The sequence below is a fragment of the Ochlerotatus camptorhynchus genome, unplaced genomic scaffold, assembly GCF_037179485.1.
Source record: "Ochlerotatus camptorhynchus isolate MF236.1 unplaced genomic scaffold, CSIRO-AGI_Acam_v1.1 ptg000261l, whole genome shotgun sequence".
NCBI lineage: Eukaryota > Metazoa > Arthropoda > Insecta > Diptera > Culicidae > Ochlerotatus > Ochlerotatus camptorhynchus.
Genome location: NW_027040751.1, coordinates 1,588,409 through 1,609,185, shown reverse-complemented (window position 1 = coordinate 1,609,185; position 20,777 = coordinate 1,588,409). Strand labels below are relative to the sequence as shown.

The 20,777-nt window shown below is 40.0% G+C and overlaps 2 protein-coding genes across 2 annotated transcripts in view; both read left to right on the top strand.

Annotated features, from left to right (window-relative positions):
* The window catches only part of LOC135705187 (uncharacterized), a 351,007-nt gene that overhangs the window by 168,139 nt on the left and 162,091 nt on the right, over positions 1-20,777 (top strand). The gene's annotated exons all lie outside the window — the stretch shown is intronic.
* Gnmt (Glycine N-methyltransferase) lies at positions 11,178-12,666 on the top strand. The gene is made up of 3 exons (XM_065226767.1): positions 11,178-11,542; positions 11,959-12,215; positions 12,289-12,666. Exons 1-3 carry the CDS (start codon positions 11,203-11,205, stop codon positions 12,556-12,558), a joined length of 867 nt encoding a protein of 288 aa, XP_065082839.1. The 5' UTR covers positions 11,178-11,202; the 3' UTR covers positions 12,559-12,666.

The window sequence follows — 20,777 nt, the reverse complement described above, 5'->3', positions numbered from 1 at the left end:
AAAAATGTGAAGTGTATAAGTGAGAGAAATTAATCATGACGAAAAAGGAGGGTGCCGACTGGACTCGAGCCACGAACTGTGCAATGATTAGATCTGTGCTTTCTCCACTGCTCCTCCATGCTTCGGAAGATGAATAGACTAAAAGCGAAGAACAAGCGCTCATAGTACGATCATTTTATTTCGCATGCTTTTTTGCTAAACGGAAATTGGAGAAAATTGAAGCAAGTTTGTGTGCGTCGTTCTACAAAAAAAAAGCTTGGTGGTATAGTCAAAAGCATAGATAGAACACAAAATAAAAAAAGATAAATAATCACTGCATGGTCTGCATGGCCAACCCATATCATTCTCTGCTGTATTCGCTGCAGAGGATTTTAGGAAATACAACTAACATTGAATGTAATAAATTTTTGGTTTGCGTGTAATCAAAACTTTTCAACATTTATGTCAAAAACTACAATGTAGTTTTTATCTGGAATTCTTGATGTTATCTCTAAAATCCATTCTTATATCTCCTCAAAGTTCATTTGAATTTTTGGTTGTAAACGCTTATAACTTGGCCATTTATGGATGGATTTTATTTCTATTTGCACAATTTAATTCAGATTTGATATAAGTTTTGCTTACTGTAAATTTTATAGTAATTTATCATTCGTAAAACATTTAAAATCGTTCAATCTTTCTGGCCGCAACTTAGCAATCACGTGCTTGCTTGATGTGACTATCAAGAAAACAGAAAGAGACGAACCGATTGAGAGGCTATGAAAAAGCTTACCTCTACGTTTTGTTTCAGTTCGTCTGTGGATGTATCGGTTGTCACATCGTTAGACGTCGTACACGGCCGATGAGACGAGCTTAAAATTAAGTAGGATTACTAGTAGCAGAAAGTGCGGTTACTAAAATTTTACCTTACCGTATTTTAAGTCTTTGAGTGTATTGATAAGTCGTCAAAATTGAGTCGAATACCGTATAACCCCGTTTTGTTTGAATTGCAAAGGTTTCATTTAAACGGCGCACACTTTGAATTTGTTTAACGGGTACCTCTACATTGCCCAATGGCACTACACAATGAAATACAATTTTGAGTTGGATTCGACTCAAGTACTGAGCTACTTTATTGCCTGAGTAAAATGTTTTCGGCTTTCGTCATATTCGAGCAGATTTTTGAGGAAAACTTTACTCACTCAGTGTGCTCACTATTTCCTGTAAGAGCGCAAAAGGTACTTCTAAATGTGTAACCAGTTCCAAATTTACCATGACATCACTAGGTTGCAGTCTTCATCAAAGCTATTCAGATCGATAAGGCCTATTGGAAGGTGATCAGTTGAGTTCAACATTCATATTACAGGTAACACTAATATGCCATCTGTTTTCAAATAATTTGCTTAACTTGACACCTTGACTAGATAGAAGATTTCTGTCTTTGGAAAAGTCATTCAAGTAAAAGAGACTTAGGAAGCGGTCTTGGTTGTTCTGGTGAATAATGCCTATTGGATCATGGACAGCTCAGTTCAGAATTTACTCACCAGGTGACGCTAGTGTGCAATTTTACATCTTATTGCTTGCTTTAACTTGACAGTAAGACTGTGATGTCATCAGTAAGACATTGATGTCATCAGTAAAGTTGGTCTGAATGACAATACCTATTGTATCTTATTGGAAAAAATCACTAACTACTAGTACCATTTGATTCTACACTCAAAAAATTCCACACGTAATCATCATGACTGTCACACTTAATTTTGCGCTTATTGTGAAACACATCCATTTCATGTGTGAATCTTATGAACTATGCCTGAACACTATGGATTTGATGGCCGGCGCCGGTGGTGTAGTGGTAAGCGTGACTGCTTTCTCACCCCAATGGGTCTGGGTTCAATCCCAGTCGAGGTCGGTGGGATTTTTCTGAGGCATAAAAATCTCTGGTCACGTCTTCCTTCGGAAGGGAAGTAAAGCCGTTGGTCCCGGCCCATGTGTGTTGATGAATGGGTACGATATCCTACGCAGGTGTGGAAGCTGCCTTCCTGCACATTCGATTGCCGTCAATGGATGGCAATCGATGTCCGTCGGTGATTGGCACTAGATTGCGGAACAGAGACCGGCGTTAAATAAAGGAAAGAAGAAGAAGACTATGGATTTGAATTGTGACACACTCGGATTCAATATGCCTCATATGGTGATATCAATAGCTTTACACATCATAGTTCAATATTCTACAATATTATACTTTATTATTTATTTATATATAAACAAAACTTCCAGAGGCCAGAGCTTTCACACATCTTTTTAATGGGTCTGATTTGGGATTCGATCATGGACTGTTGGGGTGTGCTGCTGCCGGAGTCTTCGTTCGATCTCACTGTGCCACGGTTGTTCTCATATATAAGGCGGGTTGTTAGGATAAAGTCACAACTCTTGTTTTCGATGTTTACCTTTCTGAGCAAGCAATTCACATCGCATTGAAATGTAACACACTTTAAATCCATCTGTTTTGAACAGTAGTGTGATTCAATGTGCAATACACTTAAATAGATTGTGAAATTTTTTGAACATTTCAAAGTTTGAAACACTATAAATTAACGTGTATGACACATTGAACCAACATGAAATAAACTTAAAGTAAATGTGATTGTGCATTTAAAAAATCAAGTGTTAAAGCACTTCGATCAAACGTGTGGAATTTTTTGAGTGTAATAGCTTGCTGAAGTTCAACTTGGTCTATACAATGTGTGGAATTGATGGGCTGTATGTATTGGTGTAGTTCTTTTTTCACTCGGCTTTCATCCGGCTTCGCACGATTCGCTTCTTTCGTACGCTCAAACACGCTCATAATGACGTCATAACGTTTGTTTCAATCAGTGTTTGCATAGGAAATTTAATAAGGATTATAGAATTTCTGTATAAACCAGCCTACCGGTGAGTTTTTGCCCGTTTTCAAGTAAGGAGTTACCATAAAAATAGAAAACACCTGCTGATATTTCCCGGAAACTTTACAAAGCAATACAATCAAGCGCAATCACTTCATATTTCGCAAATTTGCTTTCGAGTGTTATTTATTTATTTATTTATTTATGACTAAACATCCTAACCTAAACTAAACATGAGAAGTACTAAAACTAAACATCAATATTTTTTTTTTTTTTTTATTATAGTCACTTTAACACTCTTGGGTCATTCGTGACTTGTCCGGGGGTGAGATTTGAACTCGTGACTTTGGCGTGAGAGGTATGGATGTTAACCACTATGCCGGGGTCGCCCCCACATCAATAAATACAAAGATAGCCATCTTGTAAAAAAGGAACGTTACTAGACAAACTAAACTGATCTTGCAAAAATCGAACTAAACCGGCGAAACAGCGAAACAGAGTCAGGTCAAACTCAAACAGTGCGGAGAACCTATTGAAGCTACCCCTTGCAATGCGATTCAGTTCTTGAAACTGCCGAAAACATCAGCAGCGCTGGTGATCCATAACATATTTAACCTCCAACCATGTAACCTTAAAAGTGGCAAGGTGGCAACAAATGTAATGCCTTCAAACCCATGCTTTTTTCCCACAATTGACAATTAACACTCCGAATACGGTGGGTAAAATACTTTACGCCGACTACGAAGCCTCCGAAAAACGTGTAACAGCAAGTTTGCAATGACATAACTGAGCGATTTCTTAATGAATTTCAAAAATTGTGTTACCTCTAGAATTTCTAGGCTCTGTAGATTATTTTAATTGCAGAAAAATTGAAAATAGGGCCATCTACTTTTTTCAAAAGCGAAAAGAGCCGTTACACGTTTTTTCAAGGTGTGTTTATAGGTTTTGCAAGTAGAAAGCCTAATAAGTATTGCGAATTGCGTTATCCGATTTTTTGGAAGGAGATTCTTAAATACCCGTGGATTTTGCGTAAGTGTCTCTGCTTACGGGTCCACCCCTCCGTTTTTTGCCCTTCATACAGCGGTATTGTGAATTCAGATCGGTAGTGCAAATTGATCTTGCTATTAAGTGGAGCTGCATACTAGACAAGATCTTCGAAGGGATGGTGGCTACCTTACATACATACATGCATACGTTAATCTAATATATGGATCGTAGGCCACTTGCAAAACTCATAATCACTCCTTTAAAAAAAACGTATTACGACTCTTTTCGCTTTTCAATAAAGAAGACGACCCTATTTTTAATATTTTTACAATCTAAATAATCTAAAGACGCTAGGAATTTTAGAAGTACCACAATTTTTGAAATTCATCCACAAATGGCTAAGTTATGCCATTGCACACTTGCCGTTACACGTTTTTCGGAGGCATCGTATTCGGAGTGTTAAAAAATGATTTGGTTTTTTTTTTTGGAATTAACGAGCACAATTTGCGTGAATCATGCTTTCTTATAACGTTATCTAGAAAAATCTATCTATTTTCCGCAACGCGGCGCGACATGTACCATATCATAGAGGAAAAGGAGGAGCTGTCAAATTAGCACCAGAGCACCAGAGAAAATTGGCTTCACTCAAGTTGTTCGCAGATGGCAGATGTTGCAGTCCTGTGTATAGAAAAGTCTCTGTAACATTGCAACATTGAGTTATTCCATAGGGCTCAGGGTTGAACATTGATGTCAACTTGCTCAAGGAGAACAGGGCAATCGGTGGCCCTTGCTAAATATCCGCAATTAGTAAAGCCCTTGCTGTATCTTTTCGGACGGAGAGGGGCTCCAGATGGATCAGTTGCAAACGACTTTCGTAGCTAGGCAATCGGAAGGGATCCGTCCACGGCAGTTTACGTAGCGCGTATCTCAGAAACCGTCGCTGAGCAGACTCAACTCTTTCGACACCGTTGTTGTAGTGATGAGTCCAGACAACCGAGCAGTATTCTAATATGGAGTGAGACAAGGAGCAGTGCAACGATTTAAGGCAGTAGATATCCGTGAAGTCTTTGGAAATCCTGAAGATAAACCCTAGAATTCTGGAAGCTTTTTAGAAGGCATACGAGAGGTGCTGCTTGAATGCACGTTGTGTATCCAGAATCACATCTAGGTCCTTAGTTTGGCTGACGCACTCAATTTCAGTGCCAAACAAATCATACTTGAACATAATAGCCTCTTTCTTGCCCGAAAAAGAGATAACCGAGCATTTGGACGAGTTAACCTCCATACGATTCAGAATACACCAATCACCAAAAGCATTCAACTGCCGTTGAAGGAAGCAACAGTCTTCAATTGAGTGAATTCGACGGAAGAGTTTAAGGTCATCTGCGTAAGTTGATCGTGGACCTTCGATTACAAGATTCACGTCGTTGAAGTAAATCAGGAAAATCAGCGGTCCCAGGTGACTACCCTGAGGTATGCCGGACGTAGTAGTGAACATACGGGACTGGTGATCACCAATGACAAAAGTAAAACAGCGGTGAGGTACGACTGAAACCATTGTAATAAGCCGCCGTGGATACCGAGCCTGTCCAGTTTTGTGATTGATATGCGGTGATTCAATTTATCGAAGGCAGCAGATAAGTCAGCCACCAAAAGTTGGTGGCACTGGAGCGACCAGCCATGAAACCATGCTGGTCGATACTAATATACGGCTTACATTGAGCAAGTAACTGTTCCATAACAATGAGTTCGAACAATTTAGCATCAATGCTAAGCAAGTGATGCCACGGTATTTGTCAACGTCCTGTTTGTTGCCCTTCTCGTGTACTGGAAACATGTGCGCTAGCTTCTAACAGGATGACGGTCCGGATTGTACGACGACTTGAGCATCAAGGAAGCCCTGGAAAACATCTCGGGATTGATATCAATTATGCTCATGGTTTGGATAGAAAGTGGTACGTAACTGGCAGCACTCGGGCATGGTCATCACTCAGTCTCTCGTCCGTGAAGATACTAGCAAATTTTTCAGAGAGCAGCTGACAAATATCTTGCGTAGATGAGATAGACATAGACGACGGCAGACCAGCTTCCTGACGTTGTCCGTTGACAAACTTCCAAAACTGCTTGGGACGTGATTTAAGCTTTCTCTGCAATCCACGTCGATACTGAAGAAAGTTCGCGTCACTTTTCAAATAGACCAATGTAACATATCCACCATTTTGAGAAAATCGAAGTTGAAGTTCGACAGATTATTATTTTAACTGTTTAAAAACAATACATTTTGCAATACTATTTTTAATGTAGTCAGTGTATAATAACGTTGGAAATTCAGAAGAAACGGTAAAATCACAATTTTACTTTGAATTTCATGCTACAACATAGAAAAAACCACATAGGACGTTTTGACAAGTCGAGTTGTACATCTGACATGTTACATTGGACGATTTTTTCTCACTGACATAATCAATCAGTGTTTCATTGGACGTTTTGTCTACATGATACTAGATTCCCTTTCACAGATTTCAGAGTATAGTACCTAACTTTAGATTGGCCCCGCCTTTGGAAAATGAGCACCAATCATATTAGGCAGTCCGAATGACCGAAGTAACAATCATGTACCCATCATTTCAAACTGTACATTGGACAATTTTTGATCAATGATTATTTTAAATAAATGAAAGTAAATTAGGATGGATGTTTTTGTATCACATACAATGATAGAAGAGCAATAGCTTGTATCGCTTAACTCGATATGTTTACATTTGTTACATTGGTCTATTTGAAAAGTGACGCGAGAAAGCACCATTTCACAACTCGTTTGTATTCGTGATTGATCCTGACATAGTGGCATTGAGGGAATAGTGTGCGGTGCTTAGTGAATTGTATGTCTGTCAATGGCATATGCCAAGACATTGGAAATAGTTTGAGCGGCAGACTCAATGTCAACGGGGCCCAATAAGTCGTCTCAATCCAAACTGGAGAGTAACTCGGTGATACTACCATGGTTGGCGTTGCGAAAACCGTAGAAAACGGTGGTAGGTGAAATATTAAAATCATGCATCAGCTTAGTACGTCACCACTAGCGGCGGGTGGTGCTGATCCAGTTTCACCAAAGGAGTGGGCGCCTTGCATAAGAAAGGAGCTATGTCCTGGGCGCTTACAAAACAAAGATCCTAACTGTGGTTGTTCTGGTTAATAACATGATTGATTTTAGAAAGAGTGGTTGAGCTGTAATTGTCCAGAAGGAGCGAAGCGTTGGAATGCATGACAAAGTGATCCACATCAGGATAGAGGAAGCCGTTGCGATTTTTTCCATGAAATCTCCGGGAGATTGAAGTCACCAAGCACAATAACTTCATGGGTTGCTTTAGCGGTATCTAGAACAGAGAAAATCGATTGGCAATGGGTTTCGATGAGGTCACGCTCACGTATACGGTCGGGAGGAAGGTACACCACTCAGAGAAACAAGGCGATCGTACCCAGTTTGATCGAGTTCCACACCTGCTCTAAGCATATCCAAGTATTATTTTGTAGTAACCTCGCTTTAAACCTAGAATGTACAGCTACTAAAACACCTCTACTTTTAACTTTCCGGCTATAAGCAGCATTCCTATCGCAACGGAAAACTTCGTAATCGTCACCGAATACCTGTGTTATGAAGTCATGATCATCCTCCCCCGCAATGTTTACCTTTTTCCCTCTACCAACACATACGTTAGGGCTAGATCTCCACACCTTGTATAGACCAGGTTGGCAGAAGTCGACATCTTGACTAGATAGAAGGTTGCTGTCAACATAACCTATTGTATAGTGAACAGCTTAATTCTGAATTACTTGCTTTAAAATTGAAAACTCAACTACGGAACACTTCAGGACAAAACTTTGTGCTTCGAATCCTTGGCTAGATCCTTCTAAGTTGTCGGCCTTTATGTTACCGTGGACAATTTAGTGTCCATCGATCCAGATGAAAAAAAAGTGTTTTTGGGTGAGAATTTTTGACTGCCGTGGATCCATGGATGTTTGGAAACATCCAGTCCAAGGGTGTTGATCACGCTGATGGAGTTCGTGAAACCGCACTTGAGAGTCTTTAATTTCTATACCGACACTTGCGGAAAAGGCATCGTGCAGAACCTGTCCAATAGTATGTCTCGTGTTGCCGATGGTCAAGAAGATTCCGCAATTCAAGAAAGTTAATCAACCAAACCAAATCAAAAATTTTAATTAAATTTTTCTGACATCTGACATCATGAAAAACCCTGCTGAACTCATTTTGACAAATCAGATTCCATACATTTAATACCAAAAGAAAATAATAAACCACTACACACTAATCGAGTCAGTACGGTTTTACTGAGTTTTTGAATTGCGGAACTGTTCGGTAAAAGTTTAAAAATCTGTGGAAAATTTATTAATGAGAAAATTTGCTCTGAACTTGTACATACTTAGTTCTGTTAACCCCATTTAATGATAGAAAATAAAGTTGGTCGTTTTCATTGATTCCTTACGGATAACGGTCATTTGAATTTTTACCGACTTTTTCAGCAATTCAAAAACCCAGTAAAAAATTACTGACTCCTGTAAAAAAATCTTAGTGTGTACATACGGCATATCGGCATACTTTAAGCGTGCGTGCGTTAATTGTCACAAATCTCTATTGAAATCAAACTGTGATGAAAAATCATCAATGTATCAGAGTTAATTATCTTCCTTATAATTTGATTTAAGCGTGTAGGTCACATGATTACTTCAGATAGCCTAGTCAGTAAATGCACGGTATTACCAAGCAGGCGGTAGGTCAAGTATTTCAATACAAAACCATTAGAAAAATTAATTTCAATGACACCTCAACACACCTACCTAGCATTTGTTTGCCATAATAAAACTCAACGCAAGCATCTCATGGAAACGATTGCTTCCCATTGAATACAATGTTGATTAGAAAAAAATATTTCAATTGACATGTTCAGAATTTAAATAACAGCTTGCAAGCTTCTATCTATAAAGAATAGCTATCAATCATTCAATTGTTTAAAAGTACATTTACATTCATGTACGATCAAGCATTCCGAAACAAACAAGCAAATCAACCTCGATTATGTTGATACGGATGGGACCCATTACATTAATCGATCTCATAGAATAAATTTCCATTTAGCAAATTCATCAGCCACGAAGCTAATAAATGAGAAATAATAGCGTAATTTTGTAATAATCTAAACTAGTTCACCATAGCTTCCCACGGAAGGAAATTACACTTCTATGATTCAACACACGTTACCGTACATCCCGTTACTTACATTGAAATTGGACGGATTCCCACGCATGTAATCACCCTCATTGAAAACTGTAACTGTAAAATTTAGTTCTATGTTGTCACTTTCCATTAGCACCGATAGAATGGAAACAGTCAAATTTTCCCATTCGCCTTGGCCGGCTGCCAGAATCAGATCAGGAAGTCTCCATCGGAATGCTCTATTGTATGCTAAAATTATACACCGAACCGGACAGATCTACCTCCGGAGGTTTTATGGGATCACATTAGAACGGCGAGACATGCGAACAATAACGATCAAGCAGCTTTCACCGCTCTAGACTATCAACCATAGGAAGGCGGGGTAGGAGGCATAACACAGATGATAACGTCTGCCGCTAACAGCGCGAAAAACAGCCTCCAGGTACGGCTAGAGAGAAAGAGAATAGATGCGCAAATCAACGACATTGATAATGGGTGGGAAAGTTGTTGGACCACGCGTCAGAGCAAGGTGCACATCGCATTTAAAATAATGATTATCACAGCTCAAAAGCGCTGGTGACCACGTCGAAGTTTGTAATGAGGGCAGAGAATTGGTTTATTCTAGGAAATTAACCACACGAAATCAGATTTCCACTCTAATGAGTACAACTGAATCTTTCCGTTGGGATAACGAGTTTTTCCGAGTGGGAAGTGCGAATTGTTAGATAAATTTTCCACGTTTATTTTTGAATGGAACATATTTACATCCCATTTGTTTTTGGTTCAGGTTCAACCACCAAGTCTACAGGCAAAACTGGAAATGCTCTCGCAACGTGGGGCTTTTGGTAGTGATGAAAACGTCGCTAGAACTATTCCACAGCCGCAGTCAGTTTATGAGCAAAAGAAGGACGCACATTTTTTGCCTGTAGACTTGGAGACATACTTCAAGTCTCCGCGTACATCGTACGGGTTAGGCAAAAGATGTGCGTCTACCTTTAAAAACTGTCGCATTAATGGCCCTTCGCTCATTTTCAACTTCTATTCAATTTTCATACTGCCGTACTCTAACGGAACTATCCACCTACTCTCTTCTAAAGATCATTCTCTAGCTAATAAATTATCACACTAAAGCTTCATGTTAGCATTTCCAACCAACTCTGAAAATCGCTAACTTCGCGTATGAAGTAACATAAAAACACTTTGAATATAAATTTCAGCTAAGCGAAACATCTAATGTGTAGAAATTTATTTCTCTTCGATGAAAGTTATGCCTGGAATTCAGCTGCTGGTGGCATAATTTCCCAACAAACACTACATGATCAATGTTCTTCAAATATTACTGTGCACGAGGTTCGTTATCGTGCTTGGATATAAGTCTTACCCATCACGTGAATATTTCCTACAAATTCTCTCAGTAACACTCATGAAATCCTCTGCAGACCACTCCAGGAGTTCTCACTAGAAACTACTCTACAGATTTCTTTGATCTTTTCGTGGAATTACCCTTGAAATCACTTAAATATTATTCGTAAAAATTCATTGGAATTCTAAAATTCTAACGATTGGACCCACTGTTAGACCATCCTACTATGGCCTCCCTTCCATCTCTAACTACCATCAATGTTGAAATAATTACGTAAATGAGAACGCGAACCATGTCCTTAAACATAGTGCACAATTTGTTTAGTGCAAGCTAAAATGAATAGGTAATATGGACTTTCCCAAAGTGTCCAATCAATAATGGCGTAAATTTTCTCGTTTTCATTTGAAAACAACTTGTCGCAATTACACAACCATTGCACGTAAGCCATTTCCTCTAGCAATGCGTAATGATTTCAAGAGCTCACTGGAGGTCTTCAACATTTCCTATTTAATCTCAAATGCCCTTAAACTTGACCGCCGCTTACGGCGCGGGTTTAAACGACTTGCGTACGGCATCGTACGTGCTTCGTAAGAGCAACGACCGTTCGATGTAGTCAATGAAGTCGTGTTAATTGCGAGATAACCGCACGCACGATTTGTTACCAACTCACATTTGACCCTTCATCGTTCTTTCCTCACTCGTACTCATATGCCACTTTCCGCTTCTCTCAATCTCTTACCTCACCGCTACCAAAGATGCAGCAAGCAGACACCGTATTCCAATCGCGCTCGGACGGAATCTCGGCTGAAGGAGTCCGGGACCAGTATGCCGACGGGAAGGCGGCCAAGGTCTGGGAAATCTTCATCGGTGACAAAAAGTCCCGCACGGAGAACTACCGCAACTTTTTGGTCGAAAAACTACGGGACAACGGGTGCAAGCGGATTCTGGATGTGGCCTGCGGCACCGGGGTGGACTCCATCATGCTGCTGGAGGAAGGCTTCGAGGTTGTGTCAATCGATGCCTCCGACAAGATGCTCAAGTATGCACTGAAGGAACGCTGGAACAGGAGAAAGGAAGTCACCTTCGATAAGTGGAGTAAGTTGATTTGTTTGATTGTTTCCTATGCGCAAGCATGATCATGCACATGTGAGCTTTGAAATTATATGTTATTCTACAGCAGGTTGTTTGCTAGACGTGTGTAGTGCATAGAAGAGCTTACCCGCTGATCAAGCTGTTTATAGCTTAATTGCACATCTTGCATGCGAGCACTTTAATCAACCTGTCTAACGATTTGGCATGAACCGTGTACAACATGAGTCAGTATGCCGTTTGTAATCAATTTTCTAGTTGTTAAACGTCACTTTTCGCATGCATTAACTTCAGCCCAGACATTTCCTCAATTGACCATTTCCCTAGAACCAATCATTTTCCTCATCATTATAATCAATGTGCATTCAACACATCGTTAAATAACACGTGTTTATCTATTCGCACATCCCATCTACTTACAGTTATTGAGGAGGCCAATTGGTTGACACTGTACGATGACATCGAGCATCTGATTGGCGATGGCTTCGATGCGGTCATGTGTCTTGGAAATTCGTTCGCCCATCTGCTGGATAATTACGGTGATCAGCGGGAGCAGATTCAAGCTATCAGCAACTTTGAAAAGTGCGTCAAACCCGGTGGTCTGTTGTTGATTGATCACAGAAATTACGACAACATCATGGATACTGGAGCGGCACCTGCCAAGAGCATCTATTATAATGTGAGTGCCTCCGGTGATGATCGCAAATTTACCCTTTAATTGAATTATCCCATAATTTCCATCCAATCCACAGAGTAGACACACGGCTGACATCAAAACATCGGTGTTGTACGTCGCCTCTAAACCCACACTGGTCACTATGGATTACGTCATCAGCACGGGACGGGGAGACACGAGCGAATTCCGTTTGTCCTACTATCCCCACAAGCTGTCCGTATTCGAGAATATTCTGAAGAACATTTTCAAGGATCCAGTTTCCTCCGAAATCTATGGTGACTTCAAGCCCATTGACAAGGTTACCAACCCAGCCTTCTACATTCACGTGGTGCAGAAAAACAAATAGATGAATTGCTTCCTTGGTGTAGTAAAGTACACGAGTGATCTACGACTGTGTCAAGTCTCGGATATAACCACTAATTAAGAGAAATAAATGCCGACATTGATGATTTAATTGCTTTTATCTTTGCAAGTCCTGATGTGCACCACAGAGATAGCCATTTGCATGCTCCGCAGGAAACCGGACAGCCACATTGTTTATTGCAAAATGCTCAGTTCTTTAACGAACGATTTACATAATCGCATCCTAATGTATAACCTTGATTGCTTGCTAATCCCTTGATGATGAGTGTAATAAAAACACATGTAAACCATCGCCCATCACTGATACACTTAACCAGCTGCTGTTCAATCACTAATTTGCTTTTTCAACTAGTAATAGACAAAAATCATTTATAGAAGAAAAAAAATACTAAATAACTGGTTTGTTCTGCTCGTTCTGCTACTAGAACAAGAAACAAAATGTCCCCATGATGTCGTGGGCAATTAAACGCGCAATAACATCGGAAATACCAAACGAGGGGATCTCCCCGTAGCATTTGAGCAAAGTCAACCGCTCTGCGAGGTGGGTAGATATTGAACTTGAATTCACTCTTGAAAGTTGTTTTTTATGCATTTCAATCTATCGGCATGCAGCTGATTGCTCTAAGCGCCAATACATTGGCAATGGATTCATTGCTGGCGCCAAAATGAGGTGCATTTTTAACCAATCTGAATTTCATTAAATTTTCATGCAAAATAGGTTTCACCGGTGACAAATCGATCCAGCAATTACTGAGCCTTGATCTTGGGCCTCAGAATTGATTTTATTTGAAATGGTTTTTTCGACAAAATCCGAAATTTTGTCCAAGCATGTAATTGCTCATTACAGCTAAAATGTTATTATTGAGAATTATGAAACTATGAGATATTATAACGATATTTATAATTTGTAAAATGCAGGAAGAGGAGGTAAACTTTTTGTAAGACACATGAAACCTGTCAATTTTGCGTCAAGAGTGTCACAATTAAAGATTACCTATAACGATGAGCACTCATTTCAGCTGAAAATAGCATTTTGGCTGTAATGAGCATTTGAAAGCTTGTTTCTTTCAATGAAAATATGTTCACTGTGTTTCACCTTAAGCTGAAATACTCATGTATCGAATACTACACATATTAAAGGGGAAAGGATTCCTTAAGTTTATCTAAAGCATTATATTCAATTGACGAACGCACTCAGTACATTCTGCTACGAAGGCTTTTAAAAGGGAAAGGAGTCTGGCCAAAGAGTACGGTTCATTCAAATTATCGAAATTCTGTGTATGCCACGCAAGATTTTCTTAAAACTTCTTGCTTTGGGTTTGATGAAGGAACGCCTCCAGGTACGATCGGAAACCCCAACGCTTCTTCTGCGTGAAATTATTTTTGTGAAACCATCTAAACGTTGAAGCGGAGCAATTCCAATCCTTGTCGCATCGTGATAAGGGAAGATTCAAGAACTGCAAAAACTCTTCAACCACAATTCGTTTGCAGAAAGCACTCAACAATAGTGGCAAAATACTATTTTCAAAAACAAAATCAATTACATATCACATGTTCCATTTTTTTTTTTTTTTTTTATCCTGGATTTGTTTTCCGTCGATTTTGTTTTCCGTACTGAGCACCAATGCTACCGACGCCAGGAAGACAGTTCCCACACCTGGACCCTACCTATCGACCCATCAACTAATGAACCGGGGACCAACGGCTTTACTTACCTTCCGAAGGAAGGCGTGATCAGAGATGTTATGCCTCAGAACATCCCGGCGGCGCCGACTGGGATTGAACCCAGGCCTGCTGGGTTAAGAGGTAATCACGCTTACCACTACACCACCGGCGCCGGTACATGTTCCATTTACCTTTCTTGATATTAGTAGTCTGGAGCAGAGATGCCAGATTTGCAGACATGTCTGTGAATTTACAGACTTTTATTTTTACTCACACACATTTTTTTCAGTCTTTTTAGTTTATTCACAGATATCTACAGACTTTTGAAATCAAGGGAAAATTTTAAAATTTATTTGGTTATACCCCGTACAGACTATGGCTAATATCATGTAATATAGGCTAGTTTTCACTGGAAATCCTATGTATGAGTACTCATTGCAAGACAGCCTATATTACATGATATAAGCCACGGGGTATTAATCAAATTACATGTGCGATGAATTTTGCAACACGCATTATAAATTCGTGTGTTTTCAAATCCACCACATAAACGGCGCCGGTGGTGTAGTGGTAAGCGTGATTACCTCTCACTATACCAGGCCAGGGTTGAATCCCAGTCGGCGTCACCGGGATATTGGAACCCGCCAGCCTTACGAGTTTCCCGTTTTTAGTAAAAATGGCTTGAGCGCCACTCCCGAGGGAGACCATCTACCGAGACTAGGGTTGCCCGACGACCATATGAGACCTTTCAGGGAAGGTTCTGTTTTTCCCAAATGAATGGGCGGGAAGCAAGTTGGCTGTCGATCGATTACGGTAAGGACGGGAATGCCCACGACCTATTGTCGTGAATAAATCAATAAAAAGAATGAAGCATTCACGAAAACGATTTCTGCCAACGATGAGTTGCTCTCGCGGATTTTATCATCTCGGACAGGCTTGACACAACACTTCGTACGGATCCCGTTCGAATAGAGCGATATCCAGGTTGGTTTCGGGGCCAACTTCCCCAGTAAAACTCTGCAAAAACTTCAAAAGAAAACGACCGGAAACGTGAAAAAGCCTTACATTCGCTTTTCTAGATCACTTTGGAAAATAATGTACAAAAACCTTTTATCTGTAGTGTGTTGGTTTATTGAAAACGCATCTTATTCAGATTCAAACTACCTCTTGTTCATCATGGTTTATTTCCGTACTCCTACTTTATTGACAATTTATTATTCTAGGCCTATCTCGAATTCATTCCCTCTAGCTAGCTATCCTTTTCTTCTCTCTTCTTCTGGCGGTAGGTATTTATTTAGTGATGAATGGTGTTCATTTTCTGTGTGCTACAAAAAGCTGTTTGGCGTTACCGACGCTTGCGCGGATCGGAATGGGTAACGGCTGAACGAACAGCAGCCACGCTAGCGGTTATGCTATGCTAGGGGCTTTAACTCACCATGCGCATGGGAATTTCGTGAACATGAGTGTTACTCACGTTTTGACTCGCTACTTGCGTGGAGAACTTGGGGGTTGCTCGAAGATGGCGGTTGGACCCACGTGTACCACACGCGGTTACTCCTACAGACTCCGAAACGATGCTACTGTGGACTGCAAATAGCCGATGTCGTTTTCCAACGACGCCTCACACGCTGAGTTGTGGTCTTCTACCTAGACGGGGTACGGCCGTCGCGTCGATGGTCGTCACCGTCGACGGGAAACTGCGGAAAGTGGTTGCCGCTGGAGAGGGAGGTCACCGGTTCGAAACCAGTGAGTAACTGCTCGCTGTGCATAGGGCGCGGAAAACCGGCCTCGGGTACCACCGGGTGTCCTTCGAAGCTGGAAAATGGGGTCGAAAACGGTCGCTGACTGTTGTGGGTGGTGTGACGAGCTTCGCAACTTGCCACAAATCTGCCAAAGAGAAATTCCGTCGCGTGGCATTCAACATCTGCACACTGAACACACTTATGCACACGAAATAACCTCGATTTCAAAACACCTTCGCACGCTCATAACCGCCGAACTAACGCACTAAGCACTTTCTGCTTTAATTTCGAAAACTAACGAGCTAATCGAGGGAATTTATAAAGAAAATCTAAATTAACAAACTTAAAGACAATTTCACGTTTACTAATTCACCTTTAAATTCACACCACGGCGCGTTAACTGAAACTCGGACCGCTTTCGCCTCTTCCACAGACCAGAACAAAGTGAAAGAATCAGGTCTGACGGTCCTCAGATTAGGCGCAAGAATTGCAATCTTCGTCGCCGAAAATCACCTTCACGCATACTAGTTTAAAAAAAAAATACGAAGGAAAGCATTCTCGATGAACATTTCAAATGGTCCTATCTGCTTTGATCGATTCTCTTCATCGACTTTCTCTTTCGTTAATAACTCAGCTGCAAAACCTTTCCCTGTTGTATTTGACGTTTTGGATGCTAGATAAGAACCTCCTTTATCAAACTATGTGGTAGAATTAGCGCAAAATCTGTTTGCATAGCAGTGGTTATGAAAAGAGAAAGTCGATGAAGAGAATCGATCAAAGCAGATAGGACCATTTGAAATGTTCATCGAGCATTCTCCTTCTATCAAGTTAACGCGTATGCCAATTCGCTTCCCACCCGAAGTGCATGAAAGGATGGGACGGGTCAACAAATCCTGAAAGCAGAATTGTGCAGGTCGATGTCTATGCGTTTACGCGTGGTTTGCTTAGACTCTTCGTTTGGCTATCGAATCACGCTTTGGCGCCCGAAATGGTACAGAGAACTCATTTACCATCTAATGAACATTTCAGTGAGTGAACTATTTGCGAACGCTTCATGCGTCAAAACTAAACAAGGGATGATTCTATGGTGTTTGAAAAATTTCAATTCATGTACAACTTTTTACATTTTGATTTTTATTATATGGCACCTGCCACAATGTTCAGAGGCATAACATCTTTGATCACGCCTTCCTTCAATGATTTGTTTTCCGTCGATCTTGTTTTCCGTGCTGAGCACCAATGCTAGCGACGCCAGGGAGGCAGTTTCCACACACCTGGACCCTAACAATCAACTCATCAACTCATGAACCGGGGACCAACGGCTTTACTTCCCTTCCGAAGGAAGGCGTGATCAAAGATGTTATGCCTCAGAACATCCTGTCGGCGCCGACTGGGATTGAACCCAGGCCTGTTGGGGTGAGAGGTAATCACGCTTACCACTACACCACCGGCGCCGCTTTGTGGATGGTATTCTCGAAATGACTCCATGAGGAACATTGTTGTTTTGATGATTCCAATGTTGAAAACTATTTTGAATCATCATCAACTATGACGTTTAAAATGCTAACGTTTGAGAGTGTGGTAGAGTTTTGTCTGTTTGAGTATTAATTTTAGTATCTGTTCTTTCATGATTGTCCCTCCCCAAGCCCCTCTTGTTTGTAAACAACTATCAGTCATCTCGAGAGAGATCAAGAGCACTTACCCGTCACCCGTCATGATCCATCGTCAAACAGCTATTCAACGGCGGTGGAGATAAATATATCAATCACATCCTTGTTCACCTTTTCCTTGATCCCTTACCCATCTGTTAATGTATTGTAGCGCGTAACCTTGAGTAGTCCACGAGTATTCGGACTCCTCTTGTGACACTTACAAACAACTAATTTTACACGTGACGGAATCCATCTCAAACATAAAAGATGAGACGTAAACAAACATTTCATGTAATATTAAGTGCTCTTAGAGTGAAAGTTCGTTGCTCGACGAAAAGTACGTTTGATTGAGCTATATTTCGCGTCTGTTATGACTTAAATTAATGTCGAAATTGGCGCTCGTAAATGTCACTTTTAGAGCACCTAAATTAACATGAACTTCTCTAAGTGTGTAGTATTAAGAAACACTGTAAAAAGTAAAATAAATTTTGGCTCCGTAAAGCTTCTGCATTTGAGCCTTGATAAATATTGGAATTTACAGCTGTCCGCTGGTTACTCTGATTTTGCAAATGTCCGCTCTATTCACCGCAAATCCATACGCCCTCTTTAAGGAGCGTCCATAATCGATAAAGTGAAGTACATACACAACTAGAGTACTATTAAAATTTGTCTGTAATCAGTACAATTAGCAAATCTTTAAAATACTATTTTTTGGGTATTGGATTTTCAGTTTCAAGATGGATCACTTATCAGTCTTTGGACTTGACCTTCTTCTTGGGATATAAATTTGTATCATCTTCCGTTCAGCACAAAAACTTGTACGATCTACTAAAACTAGCTTTAACAAAGATCCCAACCACTGGATCGAAACCCAAACAAAGATCTTTAAAAGTCTGTGCATCTCTGAAGTTATTGGCACTGCCGTGCGGATCACTAAACTCCAAAAAAAATCTCAAGACGTCCCTGAATTTCTCCGAACATTTTAAAAGTTCCCGCAATTTTCCTGAAGTTCATTGATCTATCTAAAGTTTTCGAATCTTAAGGTGATGGAACATCCCTTAAAATATCTAAACTTCTCTGAACTTATCTTACCTGAAGTTTTCGTTCCTCCATGATAATGTTCCGTAAATTATCAAGAAGCTCTCAGAAGGTCTTTAACGTTCCAACATTTTTTTTCTGATATTGTTGGGATTTCGGAATTATCTGATTTTTCAGTTACGTTAAATGAACTGCCCTGAGGTTTTATAATCTTATCTGATGTTCTTGAAGCTACCCGGAAGCTCGTGCAGTTCTCATAAAGTTCTACAGTAGAAGATTTTCCCTGAACATTTCTAGACTTCTGTTACGTTCCCAAAATATGTATGATGTTTTCTAAATTTCTCAAGGAGTTATATGAACTTAAGATTCTCGAAAATACTCTCCAAGTCGGTATCGTCGGGATTTTCTGAGGCACGAAAATCTCTGATCAGGGTCCAGGTGTGGGAGCTGCTCCCCTGGCATTGGTAGCATTGGTACTCAGTACGGAAAACAAGATCGACGGAAAACAAATCATTGAAAAAAAAATGGCTCTATAATGAAATTATATAAATTGTTCTTTACAGATCATTAATTTTCCCCAAAAGTGTGGACTTTTCTGAAGTTATTGGGACTGCCCTTAAGATCTCTGAGCTTGTCTGACGATCTCAAGAACTAAATAGCTTGTCTGAGGTTCTTGAAATTTCTATAAATTATCCACAAGTTCTATGGTCTTATTGACTTCCCTGACGATCTTAGAACTTCCTAAACTTTCTTGCAGTTTACATGAAGCTGATGGAACCACCTGGAAGTTCTCAAAGCTTCTTTGAGGTGAGAGGTAATCACGCTTACCACTGCACCACCGGCACCGCTGATACTGTCACCTTTTATCATGACAAAAAAATTCGATGAAATATCTATCATCGTTTTCTCTTCCATTGATAGTGACAGAAGTATCTCTGAAAATATCGCGTGCGATCTTTCATTAAAAATGACATTTGCCAGCCCTGGCCTGGTCTCTCTTTCTCTGATTATTTTCACACATCAATACATACAATTTATACATGTTCTCAAATAAAAAGTACGAGTTTGTTACAATAAATGGTTAATTCATCAGGTCATTATAAAAATCTGAATGTTTATCTCCAAACAAATTGTTTAACAATACAATTGGACATACAAATAAGCACGAAATATCACAAATACGGAAAACGCTTTTTATTTTATTATGTACCACAAAATTTTATTTTGGACCATCAACAAAACATATTTTGGCCCACCTTTTCTACTTCAAGCCGCTTGAGGAAACATATTTTGGACAAGGTTTGGAACACCTGAATGTGCTGGTTGTTTTATAGATAATAACGAACATATTTTCGCCATCCCTCAAATCACTATTTTAACACATTTTATCGCTTATACAAACTAGAAAACGGTTTCAATCGGAGTTAATAACATAATGCCAATGCCATAATGCTCAAAATGCATACATTTTGAAAATAATAACTCAAGAGTTGGGTTCAATTATGTCACCTCCTATTGATTTTGGCTAACTATTGTTATAATTTTTATGTAATTTCACAATATTCTAAAATTTTATTAATTTTATATGATGAAATGTTCCAGCCAGATGAGCCAAAATAAGACAGTGGGCCAAAATACATCCATTACCCTTTTAATTCTCGTGAAATTTCCTTCTACAACCGAGATTGTTCATATTTTACCAAAATTGATAGCAACCTGGATGAGCGATACTTGTTGATTAACGGCATATGGCAAGCCTATCAATAAATCACAGCTTTCCGTTACCCGGTAGGCAAAATAAGCCAATCATTTCGGACACCCTAGACGCGTTATGACTCATTGGCGTATCATTAAAATCACGTGCGTGCGTGATCAAGCCACTATCATATCAGGTGAAATGGCACTTTTCGTCTGGAACCAGTTCCCATTTTAAATAGGTGGTCGACTGTTTTTTCTCTCCCTTTTCGATCAGACAGTTAACAGCAGTTAGATTCAAAGCATTCCGAACGATAGCTTCTGGATTGCAATGGGTTATAAAATTGCGACTGACCTTTATATAAAACCCTCGCACTATCGTTTGTACTACTTTTGACACCGAACCCGAC

Excerpts from the sequence above, each read along its gene's own strand:
- Gnmt (XM_065226767.1), top strand. The coding sequence starts at position 11,203 with ATGCAGCAAGCAGACACCGTATTCCAATCGCGCTCGGACGGAATCTCG. Across the intron at positions 11,543-11,958 it reads AGTCACCTTCGATAAGTGGA|TTATTGAGGAGGCCAATTGG; the intron begins GTAAGTTGATTT and ends ATCTACTTACAG. Across the intron at positions 12,216-12,288 it reads CCAAGAGCATCTATTATAAT|AGTAGACACACGGCTGACAT; the intron begins GTGAGTGCCTCC and ends TCCAATCCACAG.